This window comes from Varanus komodoensis, unplaced genomic scaffold (assembly GCF_004798865.1).
Source record: "Varanus komodoensis strain SLA01 unplaced genomic scaffold, ASM479886v1 scaffold1, whole genome shotgun sequence".
In the NCBI taxonomy this organism is placed as follows: Eukaryota; Metazoa; Chordata; class Lepidosauria; order Squamata; family Varanidae; genus Varanus; species Varanus komodoensis.
This window is the reverse complement of record NW_025335268.1, coordinates 40974026-40990442: the sequence shown is the minus strand read 5'-3', so window position 1 is coordinate 40990442 and position 16417 is coordinate 40974026. Positions and strand designations below refer to the sequence as shown.

The 16417-nt window shown below is 41.9% G+C and overlaps 1 protein-coding gene across 2 annotated transcripts in view; it reads left to right on the top strand.

The window, feature by feature from the left end:
* Positions 1–833: 833 nt before the first annotated feature.
* GRM1 (glutamate metabotropic receptor 1) overlaps positions 834–16417 on the top strand; it is a 211358-nt gene continuing 195774 nt past the window's right edge. Inside the window, exon 1 of one of the 2 annotated variants that reach the window (XM_044448852.1) lies at positions 834–1608. In XM_044448852.1, coding sequence (XP_044304787.1) covers positions 834–1608 — 775 coding nt within the window. The remainder of the gene's footprint in view (positions 1609–16417) is intronic. The other variant, XM_044448861.1, reaches the window with a different exon arrangement.

The following is a 16417-nucleotide window of genomic DNA, read 5'->3' as shown; positions in this document are numbered from 1 at the left end:
CTTGCATAGTTGTGTCTCTTGTCGAACTACAGCTTTCCCTTTCAAACAACAAAGATTAATCTAACTGGGAAAGGCTGCACCTTTTTTTCTTTAATCAGTCTTGACCTTTAAATGACATTTTATTTTTTTCTAAGGATTTCGCCCCCTTTCTTTTCGAAGATGTTTGAAACGGGGATAGCTTTCTGATCCTTGGCAAGACCATTAATGATACTAATATCTGATTAAACAAGCTTTGGTAGTTCCAAAACTTGCAAGAGGTTCCCCTGATCCCCACCTCCAATGTCAGATTGCAGGTGACTGCAACTTGTCTCAGTGCACAAAGGATGGAGTAAAGGATACACATGCAGGTAGTCAGGTATGGATGGATGCATCTGCTCACACACAGGTCAGCTAATGAATGCATCAGTCATTTAACAGTATGTACTTTTATGGATGCAATGGATGCCTTCACCATTTTATATTAGATAATTCTATGTGCAATGTGTCCATATGTGTGGAAGTATAACAGTGTTTTGCCACTCGTCCCCATTATCTTTCCTTGAGATTTGCATTTGAGAGTGACCTGCCATCTGGAGCCAGTTGATTTGGTGTCTACTAATATTCCAGACAGGGGGACCAAGATGCTTATAAAGAATGTGACCTTTATGAAGCTCTGCTGTGACATACTTTTAGCTGATTGATGCATTCTGTTCTTTCTTCTATGTCAACAGGCTACAGTTTACTCCTAAGATGACTTCTGTCGCCCCTCCAGGCTATTTTCTTTAAGACCACAGTGTAATGGGATTTGGAGCACTTGAGGAATGAAGCACTAGAGAGAGTCTGCTGCCTTCTTCATGTCCATAATAATGTACAGGCAGGAAGAACCCATGAAACTGGTCACTTGGATCTGGACGGCTTCTTGCAATAAAATGATAGGAGTGCTGCTGGTGTTCTTCCCAGCTATCCTCCTGGAGACGGACTTCTTCCCCAAGAATGCCGGCAGAAAAGTGTTGATCTCAGGTGCTTCCTCCCAAAGATCAGTAGCCAGAATGGATGGTGATGTCATTATAGGAGCCCTCTTTTCAGTTCATCACCAGCCCCCAGCTGAGAAAGTACCAGAGAGGAAATGTGGGGAGATCAGAGAGCAATATGGCATACAGAGAGTTGAGGCCATGTTTCACACTCTGGATAAAATTAATTCAGACCCATTTCTGCTTCCCAACATCACTTTAGGCAGTGAAATCCGAGATTCTTGTTGGCATTCCTCTGTCGCCTTGGAGCAGAGTATTGAATTCATAAGGGACTCCTTGATTTCCATCCGAGATGAGAAAGATGCTCTTGGCCGCTGCCTGCCTGACCCTTTATATCACCACCAAATCAGGGCTAAAAAACCAATTGCTGGTGTTATTGGCCCAGGTTCCAGTTCTGTGGCCATCCAAGTTCAAAATCTGCTTCAGCTCTTTGATATTCCACAGATTGCTTATTCTGCAACCAGTATAGACCTAAGTGACAAAACTTTGTACAAATACTTCTTGAGGGTGGTTCCATCTGATATTCTTCAAGCCAGAGCGATGCTTGACATAGTCAAACGTTACAACTGGACATACGTATCTGCTGTCCATACTGAAGGTGGGTATAACAAAAGTAGCTCATATTGGTGATTTTGTAGAATTGCTTATATCTGAATCACTTTGTAGTCTTGATTCAACTTTAACTCTGAAAGATAGGTAATTTTCCATTTCGAGGAAATGAGGCTAAGAAATAGCTATATCAGAGTGTATGACTAGGTGAGTGTTAAATGTATACCTTTAAGTCTGTACCATTTGACTGTGGTATGTGGTACTTATGGTATCTATGCTTCATTTTGTGTTGAACCAATCTTTCCGTTATGGCCATTGGCAATATCTCACAAATCAACCTAAGTTAGGATGAACTGTGTAAAATAGATTTATGTAATAGATGTGTTCTGGCTCTTGTCTCATGAACTGTAGCTCTCATACCATTAATCATAAATCTTTTAATATTAGAAGGGAAATGGAGACTATACTATGATTTTAACATTTTAAAAATTGTTATTGATATAAATGCTTCCCCATGGAGACAAGTCACTGATGGTTTTGTTTTTGTTTAGCCATCAACCTTTCCTGTGGATAATAAAATGAAACTTATTTATACTTCCCCGAGAATATTTAAGTACAAGAAGAGTACTTAAAATGGACTATTACCAAACAGCTTTTTTGAATCCACATTGTTGAGATGGAACTATTGTGTATATAAGTAGGTTGAATGTCTAAGTGTATATTGAAAACAGAAACACATGCACTTGTACACACGCACACATGCACGCACACATGCACAGAAGTCTGACTAATCTGGTGTTCTTACATGTTGCTTAAACCAACTCCTTCCCTCCTTTCTCTCTCAGAATAATTCTAAATTCAAGCAGTCTTTTATTTCCAATTAAATAGGTAGCAGATGTGGAAATCTACAGGAAAAGTTAATAATGGCAAAGAGAAATCATTCTCACAGAAAAAGTGCCAGTTCAGTAATGAAGTTTATAGATTTTCGATGAGGCAAGTCCTACAGTCTTGGGGTGGGAGTCGGGGGGGGGGGGGGTGGAATCAGTGTCTAATGTCAGTGGCATTTTTGCTCCAGTGAAGACAAAGGTTGTTAAAAGAAAAATAAAGAATGCTGATCTCAGGAACTCTCTTCTCTGTGGATAGTATGGGATGCAAAGAAGAATGTCCAAAATATTGCTCTTACTTATTTCATAGACTGAGTTGCTATAGGCAAAGATCTCTGTATCTGTACAAGTATGAGAAGGGACAAATGTCACCATATGTTCACGCACTGTGAGTTGCCAGACACTTACTTTCTAGTAATTGCAAGAAAGAATTATGATGGTGTTGGGGAGAAAGGGCTGTTTTAAACTGGAAGCCATAATTTTTAGAGGACCAGAATGAACCACGTTCAAAATAATTAAAGTTGGCTATGAGGAAAAATGTCTTGTGATGTCTAGTCAAGACAATGGTCACTATCTCTTTACATGCAAAATCTGAGACTGGTTTTGCAATATTTTGTGCAGAATGTCCTTTTATACCAAAGTTTACAATGTCCTTTTATGACAATGAGTAAGAGGGTGCACAATACTTCTATATCCAAATTATGGCTGAATAAAACAAATTCCATGTGCAGGGTAGCTTTGTGAAATAAAGAAGCCTTCAATTGGAGTCATGACTGATTTGGTTTAGGGTGGTGTTAGCCATTTAAAGTGTGGAATAGTCTATTTTTGAAACATGCTGGAACAGGGAATAATAATTAGCACAGTTCCTTTTGTAACAAAATCAGGGATAAAAAAATACCAGTCTGCTCCAATTGTTGCATACTCCTGACCTTCAACTGCACAACTCCTTGCAGATATAGAGAAATCTTTTGCTGAGAGAAGGTAATGACTATTCTTTATTTATGACATATGCTACTCCCTCTCCAAGGCAAAACTGTGTAAACAAATCATACTGAGACATGCATTTTAAACTTCTATGTGCTTTACAGGCCAAGGCCGTAACTTTCCCTAGGCATTCCCTATTCTCCTTCAGTCAGGGTGCGATACTATCATGTCCCTCGGTGCACGTAAGCGTCTGAACTCAGGCGCTTACGTGCATCCAAATGCACAAGCACGGCTTGGCAGCAGGGATCTCTGCCACCAGGGCATCTCACCCATGCATTTTATTGAGGTGGCCATTTTCAGCTATCCAAATGCATCGAGGGAAGGGAGGGAGAGGGAAGGCGGCTGGGACACCAATAGGGGAATGGCCTAGGCAGCCTCCCTTCTCTGCCCTGACACACCTCTTTTCCTCTGCCCAAGGTGCATTTGTACTGTTGGAGAGGCAGCTAGCATGGTTTTTTCCACACTGGCCACTGGGGGATGGGATCTCTGAACCCTATGACCCTCCAGATGATTTTGGGAGGCCTTAGGATTGCACCCTTAGCTGCCTTTTAAAGTGAAATAGTCCCTAATTGCAAGGACACCACATGTGCACACATGCATGCACATAGAATATCCCTGATGATGCTTTTGATCAATACAGTGTGGTGACATTATCACTTTACACCATTACAAACATCTCACAGATATAATTGTTGTGTAAATGTGGTTTTATGTACAGGGTATTTTGCAGTTATGCGCAGCCTGATATTATACATGTTTACTTCAAAGTAAGCCTACTGAGTTAAATGTGACTCCTATAGAGCGTGCCTAGGATTTAACTAATCCCAGTTAAGTTACAAAAATTGTAACTTGGTTTGTAAGCATTAGATTCTTTGTGATTGTCACTACACAAACTTCCAGAAAAAATCAACACTCCCTTTTTTAAAGTATACAGGTCAAGAGCCAAATAATTACTGTCATTTAAAAGAAGAGCAAAACAAATGCCCCTAAAACTAACCAGAATGGATTTGTCTCCCTTCAGCTTGAAATCATATGGAATTCTCTTGTTTATAGATTATGCAAATCCATGAGAATCAAAATACAGCTTCACTTTCCAATACAGAGAGAGTCTTACTTCCCCTACTTTTGCTGTAGTGGCATCCTATTGGACATGGGTCAAAGAAGGGGCATTCATTTGCCAGTCATGGCAGGTTCAGCAACAACTTTGGGACAAGCTACACTGCTGTATTTAATTTTACACTTCTGTATCATTAGCTGAAACTCTCCGGGCAGTTTACAAGGCAAAGCTTAAAACCCTGAAATAAAATGATATAGTAAATAATAAGTTTAAAACAGCATAAAACCAAAGTTGTAACCAAGATAAAAGCCAGCAGGAGTGACTGCAGTAATAATGCATGAACTACTTCTTCACCCACAATTGGCTTTCCTATAGGTTTTGTTTTATTTTTAAGTTAAAAGCAGCTCTGAGTGTTGGTAAAAAATGATTGGGTTAGACCCTTTCCTATTCTAAATCTGTGCCCATAGCTTCTCTTTGTCCTTTTAGGACACAAGGCGTCTGGTCTTGGTGAGTGATCCCAATTAAGCACAGCAAGAATGAGAGGGAAAGAATCTCAAGTTTGGTCTTGAGAATAAATTTCATCCCAAACACAAGACAATCAAGCCAGAATACATGCTGCAGTCCTCTTTTATACCTGTGCTGACCAAGTAGCGATGACAGATGTTCACTGGTTGGAATTTCCGGCTGCGAATGTGGATTGGTCCATTTAAATTTTGGTGATTCCGGCTCTTACCTTGGAGGCTGGGCTACTCTGTTTCTGGATGCAATATGAAGTGCTAGTAATTAAAGCCCTAAATGGCTCAGGGTAAGACCAAGTGAAAGTGTGTTTCCTCCTGTATATACTCACCCAAAGTATAGAATCATCCTTCGAGGCACTTCGAATGAATTCTAAGGCGAGAGCTTTTTCATCTGACGGCACCCAGCCTGCAGCATGCCCTTCCCAATATTCTTTCTTGTGCCCCACAAGCTTTGTGTCCTTCATCTTTGTAATTAGTATGTTGTGTTTTTAGATTTAGATCCTGCTAATAGTTTTTACTCTAGTTTTATTCTCTTCTAAACTTGGGTATTTTTTATTATGTGGTATTTGGGAAGTTTAATTTTTGTAAACCAGTGAGAGAGATTTTGTTATTAAATTATTATTATTAAACAACAAAGAAGAAAGTCATAGCTAGAGTCAATGACTGGGTTCACACAATGCTACAATCCACCTCAAGGCTTGGTTTGGGTTTGGTGCGGGTTGTCATTGAACCATGGGTTTGACTGAGCTATAGATTTTTGTGTTGTACAAACTCAGTTGCAGTGTTAATCATAAACAGTCTCAGCTCACAGCTCTTGTGTTCTCTTTGTTGGTTGTTTGTAGTTAAGCTGTGATTTATTAGCATAGCTGCATTCACACAAAAACCCAAATTTCAAAAACAAGCTGTGGTTCAATGGTAATCCACACTGAACCTATATTCAGCCTTGAGTATGGGTTGTCATGCTGTGTAAACATGAGTTTCTCTACATGTAATTTCATCAGAGTGCATCCCATATTCAGGAAAAGATTTTATTTGAGATTGAAAGTGCAACAATGCTATGCTTATTTACTCCGAAGTAAGTCCCATTGTATTTAGTGGGGCTTACTCCCAGTCAGGTATGTGTGCATCGAGTCACAGACTTAAAGTGACTGTTCTTTTAATTGCTTGTAAATTGGATATATTTAATACCCCTATTGTTCAGAATGCTTGCTCTCAAGTCAAATATCTGATCCACAGTGATCAGACTTCACATAAATACTGTGAGAGAAACTGTAGGGACAATTTAAATCTCATGTATGAAAACATTCAATGATTAGTCATCTTGAGAAAGATAATTAGCCAAGCCAAATATCCTTGAATTAGCTGGGGAGATGGGCAGCTAATTTTTTTTAAACTCCTTTTGAAATTGCCCCATCACAAAGCGATGATACAATGTGACCTCTTCATAACACCTTAATTAGAGTCTAATCATTAACGCCTTGCTAGATGAGGAAAGAATTATACTAGGTTTTAGTGGCTTCTTTGCCCCATCTAGCAGGAGAAAAAGACTGGCTGATAGAAAGCTGGCCTTGAACTGAGACAGCCTGTTGGTCCATCAGACCCAGTACTGGCCACACTGGCTGTGGCTCTGCAGGGTTTCAGGCAAGAGTCTTCCCAGTCTGACCTAGGGAAGCTGGGTATTGGAGCTGGGTCATCCTGCAGGCGAAGCAGGAGCTCTGCCACTGAGACACACTGTCTGATGGAAGGCTCCCTCCAAACCCACCTCCCCACTCCACAAGTTCCAGCTGACAATCAAGTGCTGTTGTGGCATCTTCATGAAACCTCCAGGTGGGCCAGTTGGGTTTTTTGGTACCTTGGCTCAGTTCAGTCTTTTGCTTTCCTAGTTTAGCTTTATCCTCACTGATGGCCAATTCTGATGTTTTCATACTACAGAGAAACAACTGCGTGAGAATATGTTGGGATTCAGGTTCGGATGCAGGATTCCCATGGATATTGAAGGAAAGATTCAAGATGTTTTCTTAGGAACCTCCTGTAGAACATGGTGTATTTTCCAATGCAGGATTAGTTTTATTTTTAATAGTATAAATGATTGATTGATTGATTGATTGATTTATATCCTGCCTTTGTCCGACAAAGGGCTCAAGGCAGCTTACATCATTCTCCTCCTCCATCTTATCCTCACAACAACCACCCTGTGAGGTGGGTTGGGCTGAGAGTCTGTGACTGGCCCAAAGTCACCCAGTTGGCTCCATGGCTGAGCGGGGACTAGAACCCAGATCCTCTGACTCCCAGCCCCACGCGCTTAACCACTACACCACACTGGCTCTCAATGCAGCTGAAGCTCAGCAGTGTGGGTGTGGTCATTGCCTTTTTCAAGGACCATCTGAGAACGTCCCCTTCCTCCCTCCACCCTGCATCCTTACATGTTGCACAGATCTACCCATGAGGGTGTCTGAATCCTCTGTAGTGTGTTTCATAGCCATGAGGGGGCTGCTGGATGGACCTGTTGTGTCCACTCTCCCAAACAATGGATTCCATTGGATACAGCCTTATATCTACCACTTTGAATTCCATAAAAGAAACGATATGAAAAAAAGTAAATACATACATCTTTAACTCATGTGTGTGTTTGTGTCTATGTTTCATTGTGTAATTAAATTAGCTGTGAATTATGCCCATGCATGAGATCTTTTTATAGAAGTGGATGCTGACCCTGCTTCCTAAAATGAGGCACTTTCCAAGTATTTTTACTATGAGTCTTGGAAGTGAGCTCCATGCATGCTTTGGGGTGGTATGATACGATATATTCCTTTCCTGAACTCTGCCAACTACAGAAATGTCTCAATTAATATATTGGCATAAGTGGACGCTTGTCCTTTAAAGGGCACACGAGAGCCCATTTTAGATACAAGTAATCTATCACAAATACCTATTGCAATTCTTTTAGCATTTTCTATCAAGCCACATTCAGCTTCATTTGGTGGTAATGTACATTGCTCATAGAAAGTACCTTCATATTCATAGGACATATATGTGTTATATTGATCCCCCCACAGCCCAGTGAAAACATATAATTTCACTGAAAATGTCAGCTGACACAATTATCGTTAGGAAGTCAAGAGAAATCACAGACAATTTATCTTGCCGAGCTGTCACAGGATGGCATCTCCCTGAAACTGCACATCAGGGAGTGTATTATTTCTCAAGGAAGCAACTCCCAAATCTGTGCACTTGACTGCAAATGTCCATCATCAGGCATCTGAGCTCCAAGGCATTTAATTTATTTGCACATTTTAAAGGAAGCATCCTGAGATGATGCTGTTGTGGGTGCCTCCTCTGCTCTCTCAGGCTGGATTCAGAAAGCACCTTGTCTTCAAGAACAAAATGTGAAGAGGCACTTGGCTATTTGGCTTTACATAATTGCTGACATTGTGACCCTCTTGACTTGTGCAGTAGCGGGTGCATCCACAATACAATCAGTTGGTGGGTACCTCTCCTACTGCTGGCTGAAAGCTGACAAATCACAGGGACAAATCACAGTGGGTGTATGGACACACAAATCTGTCAGTTTGTGCTTCCCATTCACCCCATCTTAAATTTGGATTTTCCTCTTTCTGCATCAGTTCACCATTTTCTTTTTAAAGTCCATCATGAAAACTTGTACACTTTTGTGTGTGTGTTTCTGAATGTGCAACACACCTTCCCCTGATGTGCAGGACCACTGCAATTTTAGAGAAGCATGAACACCAACAGTGAACTGCATTTTGCTTTGTCTTGGTTGGGAAGTGGAACTTCAGTTCGCATTAAAATGCAAGCCAACTGCCTTGTGTCTTCATCTCTAATGGATATCCTATTGAGGGGTGAGAGGAGATGAGAAGGCCTGCGCTAATAGTCTGAAGCAAACTGAAAATACAGTGGCTGACTAGAGGTAAAGAAGATTATTCTCTCATGAAATGTCTAAAGAAAAAACACAAAAGGGGGCACGATGGCCAGAAAATGCAAGAAGGCAAACGAGACAAGGAACTTAGTTCCAGTCTGTAGCTAAAGGCTGTGCAGCAGAATGATCCACCATGTTCAAAGTCCAAGCACAGGTGGTCTGGAGAGCCTATTGGAACAGATTATACAGAAAGGAAGAGGCCACTAAGAAACGAGGGTTAGAAGAGCAGTAAGTGATACTTTCCAGTTGTGCTGGACAGCAACTCCCATCATTCCTAGCCAACTGGCCATTGGCTCTGCTAGGGAATGTAACCCATGGCTTAGCACTGTAAGCCAACCGTTGATAACACTGAAATAACTATAGGAAGAAGTATGATGTAAGTATGATGGAGAAAGTGTCTCCTAATATTTTATGAAAGAACTAAAACACAGTTTTCATTTTGAGGGGTTATAATAGTCTGTCACTAGTCTCACTAACTGCCTTTGCTCACTTGAATTATACGGAGAAAAGTGATCAGTCTTTGGTTACAAGAGCAAGTGAAGGGCTCCTCTTTTTGCAGCCGTAGCAGAACTATGCCATGAACTAGTGCAGGAACTAGTCTTAGAACTCCTTCTCTGGACAGCTGTTGCTTTAGCATCTTAAGTCACTCATAGAGACAAGCCACTCACTTTGATGATCATTTTAGACTAATTAACACAGAGGTTTGAACAGCCCAACGTGCATTTTAGAGCATTCAGACAACCATTCTCCATGCCAGAACAATATAAACCACATTATTCAGTCTATGCTTGAATGGTCCTCAACTATTAGATACAGTTACTTATTTTTATTTTATTCTCAGGAGGGGATTCCATTTATATCCTTAATTGAAAGGAATTGTCAGGGAGGCTTGGACTGTAGGACTACAGAGTCTCAAACTGTCAAGATGGCCCCTTGCATCTGGGGCTCCCTTCTGATTTAAGGCAGTTTTAACTTTCCTGATCCACAGGCACAAATGGCTAAAATGAGACCTTCGGACATTCTAAACATGGAAAATAGCTCTTTCTTGACTGCAGCCACAACAATCAGAGTTTGTGTGGGGTATAAGCTGCTGCAAGTCATCCCATGCTCAATTATGTTAATCTTCAGGATTATGTGTGATAATATTGGAAAATAAATTGTGGTTTCACATTAGCCATCTTCTGTTTTTGGCCACAAAACATATATTTGCATATGGAAATTGGTGTCTAAGAGCAAAGGATTCAAGTTATCAATCATTCATTTTACTTTGTATGCACCAATTTGCACGTAACAGATTGTGGATTGTTAAGGGCAAGGTTTTTGCTGCAGAGAACATATACATATTCAGATTTAATGCAAAAAAATTTAAACTATTTTCTTATTTATAGGTAGATTTTAGAGTGCTCTTTTATTTGCATGAGTTATCTCTCCAGTTTTTCATGCAATATGTTTTGCTTCTCAATGCATCTTATCCTCAGAAACAGTTCCAGTGCCATGTCTGGCATCCTTTTCAATTAAGCATTGACACTGCAAAATCTTTCTTCATTGCTGTCTGATGGTTCTTCATGGTCTGGCTATCAGCCCGCATAGCAGTGCTTTGAAAAAAAATAATATCTATGCATAAATTAATGCATTAGCAAAAAATATGGAATGTGGCTAAATGTATGCATGATCTCATTTCCAAGGGAAATATATCCTTCTGGCACTGCTATGTGAGCTTGACATTTCCGGATGCTGAGAAATGTGCTTTTTAATGATATTGCCCTGCTTTGTGCAGTGGGACAGAAACGATCTTTAAATCAGGCTTGCGCAACTGTGATCAACCAAGCCGAATGCAGCACACCAGCCATTCATTCTGGCCTGCCAAATGCTTGACAACCCTCAGTTCTAGCCAAGCAGTAAAGGCAGGACATTTAGTGAGCCCTGGTGGCTGCATTCAGCTTGGTGGATCACATGTTGTGCAGAACTCTTCCTAAGCTTCACAGGATGCAAAAAGGAACCTGTCTGCTTTAAGATGTGAAGAGCAAAACCATATATATGACTGCAATTACATGGCAGTTCTAAATATACACGTGGCCTACTTACCCCTATAAGCAATCTCACAATTATATAGTCCACTTAAGTCTACCAGACAAGGCTTAGCCTGGTTTTAGGGCTCCTTGACCCCAATACTGGGGTGGCATTGGAACGCAAGAGCAAAAACCAAAAAGTAGGCAGAGTGAGAGGGCAGGGTGCCAGCAGAGCGGCAGAACTTAGAAGGAGTCCCGCTATTCTAACCGGGACTGCATAGAGACCTCGAGTGGGAAGGTGAGAAGCTTCACACACAACACCCACCACCAAACATCCCCACAAGCCCAGCAGCAATGGTGGGCTTTGTAAGCACACTCATAACCTGCTGAAGGCATGAGCCTTGCCTTGCCAGCGCTCAGTCTGGGAAGCTTTGGAATCACATTTAGCTAAAGGTACACAGACCCATGGCAAGAAGGGGCGGGGGGGATAGGGATGCGCATGCTCATGGCCCTGTCTCCACTTTAGCCCTACTCGTGGCTGTGGAATGCCCCTGCAACGCTTCTCTGCAGTGTTCATGCAGCCAATCATGGAGCACCACCAGAGTAAGTAAGATTTAGCTAGGAAGCCATAGTCTCATATTATACCTAGCCTAGCAAAGAATGTATGAAATATATGCAAACTTTAAAATGCTTGGAATGTGAGAATGAAAGAGATAATCAAACCAGCATTAGAAACAACTTAGTGGATGTTGCATTGTCCAGTTCCATGCAGTCCCCCCCCCCCCCATCTTCTGATTCCCAGGTTTTGGTCTGGCCATATTACAGGGTTGCTGGGATCACCTTCCATCACTCACAGCAGGCTTTCCTCCAGTCTTCAGTGGTCTCATGTAGTTGCTGGGCCCTCTTCCCAGGCTCTGAGAATGGCAGGACCCCTGCGCCACCCAAACAGGAAGTGACTAGTGTCCAATTCCTGTTTGATCAGAGCATGAGCTGAGCCTACAAAGTGGTTTCTACAGCCTGTGTGGGGAATTTGAAAGTCCCTCTCAGTGCAATGCCATATCCAAGGGTGTAGTATGGGGGAGCCCACTTATTTTTGGGGGGACCCTCAGGGGAATCACTACATCCCTGAAGCCAGGGTCACTGTCCCTCCCTCACCATCTCTCAAAGACTTATTTTGGCTGGTTCATGGCTGGCAGCTGCCACTATGTCAGAGTCCTAAATTTAATGGGTTAAGAACAGGGGTGTTTTTTGACAGTTCCCAAGAATTGCTGGGAACCACCTAACTGAAGAGGTATGCCAGGCATGCACATGTGTTTCCTGTAACACTTTCCCTCATGGTCGGCCTCTGCTCCTCAGCAACATGTGGCCAGCTTGCCTTTGGTGCTCCAAAAGCCACCTCCCATCCCCCCTGCGTTCACATCACATATCCAAGACCCTTTTATTCTGCTTTAAACAGTCATCACTTCCCCAAAGAATCTTAGGGACTATAGTTTGTCAAGGGTACTGAGTTTCATTAGTGGGCAGCTATTCCTCACATGGAGATGTACAGTTTCCTGAGTTCCTTGGGAAGAGGGATTGACTGATAAACCAAAACAGGAACTGTAGCTCTGTGAATTGATTAGGTGTTTTCTAGCAACTCTAAGCCCCAGATTTATTTGTGAGAAATAATGGCTAAAGTGGAAGAAAATTAACCTAACTTGAGTATATTCACTGGGAATCAGTGGGAATCAATCAATGGGAAAAAATAGCTATGACTTCTGAAAGCCTTATATGCCTCTTACATCAGTTAGGATACTTTATGCATGATTCAGCATGGATCCAACAAGAGCACAGTGAAAGGTTATTGGCTATTTTAAGAAACTGGAATCTCATGGAGGATCTCCCCAAATATGCATGCACAAAATCAGTGGTTGCAGAAGCCACAGAAAATTAAAAGAAACCAAACAGTGATTGTCAGTCCAGACTGCTACTCTTGGGAGAATATCACTACATATGTTTCTATAAGTGTGGATAGTGTCTGAGTTTCCTTTTTTCCTCTTCCCTCCCTGTCCCTTTTCCTTTGTATATCATGTTTTTAGGTGGTAAACATGTGGGCAGAAACGGCCTTATTAATTCCACATGAGCCATTCTGGGAGCTCTTTGGCTTAAGGGGTGGTTATGAATGTAATTTAAAAATCATTCATTCATAATAGATAAGATAATAAGAAATAAATTCTAGGAGCTGTCATTTTTTCATCTCAAAAAGAGATACCTTCATCTTTCATTCATTACTCAACAAATGTTCAAGCAAAGTGACAAAGCTAATTTTTATTGTATAATCAGGTTGCATAATCTTGGAAATAAGTGTGGCTTGGGGGTGTGGCTTTGAAGTGTGGCTCTGGCCTCCCCCCACTTTGAAATGTCCCACTACACTATTGGCGATATCTGTTTTCTCAGATATAAATGCCATTGTGCTCAATGGGTCTTATTCCCAGATGTGTGCTTTCCAGCCCAGATTAGCTGACGAGTGTAGGATAGCATGGAGGAGCAACTGAATGAGTGCCAGAAAGGAGTGGAAGGGGAAGGCGTGTAAAAGAAAGGGCAGAGGTGCAGAGAGAGTGCTTGAGGAGCAGAATGAGGCTGGAGCCAGAGGAAGTGAAGAACATGGTATCAGGGATCTTGGTATGTCAAGAAGGTTGTGCAACTACTTTAAGGAAGCATCATTTGCATGCTTCATATACAATAACTTTATGGCTGCAGTATATGGAGATGGTAGATTTATATCTTCTTATCCGATGTTAGATTGTTCTTCCCTCTTCTCTCCTCATTTTTTTTAAACTGGAGCTGGCTCTAACAATTATATCTGGAACATATATATGGAACATGCCTTTATATCTGGAACATTAAAACATCCATCCTTTTTTGCCCCCAAAACCTGAACAAGAAATGCCTGTTATTAGAAGATTTGACAGATTTGGGTTAGATCTCTCACCAGACTGAGCAAGAACTAACAAGACACCTGAAGACTTCTGGATGACCATCAGCTCAGTATGTGTATGCTCTTGTCCAGCTTTTGGGGGCTCAATTTACTGAGGTATCATATTAAGAAATGATTGAGACTGGATCGTCCTTGGTTGCTCTGATGGATTATCTTCATCAGGAGAGGGGCAAGGGAATGCAACCCTGTTAATTCTGCTTGATCCCTCAACAGCTTTTGGTATTATCAGACCTGGCATTCTCCTGGACTGAGCACTGGAGACACTGGGTGGGTTTGCATCTCACAAGAAGCCATGGTGATTTCTTACCCTCACTGGTCCGTTATGTCATCTGGATGCAGTTGCGACATTTATGTGAGATCTCTTTGGTTTCCTAAAACCAAGGAGAGAATCAGTAGCCTGTTCTAAGGTTTCGACACCTCTTCACAGCTACTCCTGTTGTGCAGACCTTGGAACTCCATTTTAAAATTATAAGTATGGAAACACTGCAGGGTCCTGTGGAAAGAGTGAATGCCAGTGGAGCCACCCAGCCATCCATACTCTGCCCTCAGCTTTCTAACATATGCATCATCACTTGCGTTATTCTTTGGCCATGCAATGTGCCTGTCTCCTTATTTACTTCTGAAAACAGGGGGGTAAAAACAGAGGAAGAATGAGGGAATCATGCAGAGGTGGTTATTGTATTTATAATACAATAAATAAATAAAGAGCTGTTTTATTTAATAAAAACTCCTTTGGGGGCTGGAGTGGCTAGGAAGTGTTGCGAAGATGCAGCACAGTTGGGAGGAGGAAGAGGGAGCCCCCTCCTCAAAATTTCAGCTGGTCAGGATGAGACTGTTGAGCTCCATAGGGAACAATAAAGAGATCCTACCTGAAGGGGCTGTCAGGGTGAATGGTGTGAGTGGGAGGATGGAGCAGGAAGCACAGAAATTGGTGCACAGGGAACCACTCACCTGAGTGGCCAAGAATCTGCACACTGTGGAAACAGCACATGGTTGTTTGCCACAATGCGTGAACCCAAGCCACTTTGTTTCAGAGGTTCTGGTCTTACTTATGGGGTTGATCTCAGAGAGTAACATTGGGTGACTATTCCATGGCTCATTGACAGTTCAGCTCTATGGTTCTGCAGGGTACTTTCTTGCCTCCAGTTGTCCAACATCTATAGGAAGCTGCTGAGAGAGGTCATTGGGGTACTTAGAGCCAGGTGCCCTCATTACGCTGATGACACACAGTCCCTGTGGCATCTGAAATAGTCCTGGATCAATTGAAGTCTTGTATCAATGCCTGGACATAGGCTGGATGAGGGAAAATAGATTGAAGGTGAACTTGGCAAGATAGAAGCCCTGTAGCTGAGTCTGGGTGATGAGCTCATTGCCTGCTCTAGATGGGATTGGGCACCCTTCAAAAGATCAGGTTGGTAGCCTGGGAATACAAATCCATCATTGCCAGAGTCCCGTTCATAGCTTCAAGGGGCTTTCAGCAGCTTTGACTGTTTTGCCAGCCACAGCCTCTCCTGGGCAAGAATAACCTGTCCACAGTGGTATAGGCACTAGCAACCTCAAGACTAGATTACTGCAATGCACTGTATGTGGAGCTGCCCTTAATGCTCATCTGGAAACTGAAGTTGGTACTGAATCTGTAGCTTGACTGTTCTCAGCAGCTGCCTCTTGTCCGCATGCCACTACTTTGCTGGGGAAACTTCACTGGACCATGTTTAAGATTTTAGAACTAGTATATAAAGCACTAAACAACTTGGGACCAATGTGGGAGAGGCCCTTCTCTCTTACCAACCTGCCTGGTCACTGAGGTCATTGGACAACATGCTTCTGGTGGTTCTGTATAGACCTATTGCCTGGCTGGAGGCCACTTGAAGAAGAAGCTTCTTTGCGGTGGCACCTTTTCTGTGGCATTCCCTGCCTTTGGAGGCCAAGTAAGCACCAATGTTTTCCTCACCTCCTGAGAACATCCTTATTTCAGGAAGCCTTTCAGGAAGTTGATATTCTATTTTAATATAAAGTTTTCATCCTTTTGTGTTGTGTTTCTTTTTGTTGCGTTTTAAATTGTTGCACGGAACTTTGTTGGCTTTGCAGCCAAATCAAGTCAAATTCCCTATTATGATTACAGACCAGCATAAGCTTTTCAACAGATAAGGCAGTATGCAAATGTTAACAATAAATAAAATAATAAATGAGCAATACAAAGAAAGCAGAGTTTCCTGGTAGGAAACTTACTGTATGGATCCTCAGATAGCACTTGAATATTTAACAGAATTGCCACCCTTTGAAGGTGATCAACAGCTATGAAGTGTAGCTTCAAGAATGGCTGCTCAGCAAGTATCAGTGCTGACATAGCTAAGAAACTCGGCCAGAAGATCATTTTTAAAAGATGGGCAAGACTGCCAAAGAGCTCTCTTTTAAACAGAAGGACGACGCTGTACAACTGTCTACGAAGTAAACATCTAGAGGGGTGATCAAGCAATTAGACTGTGTTTCAG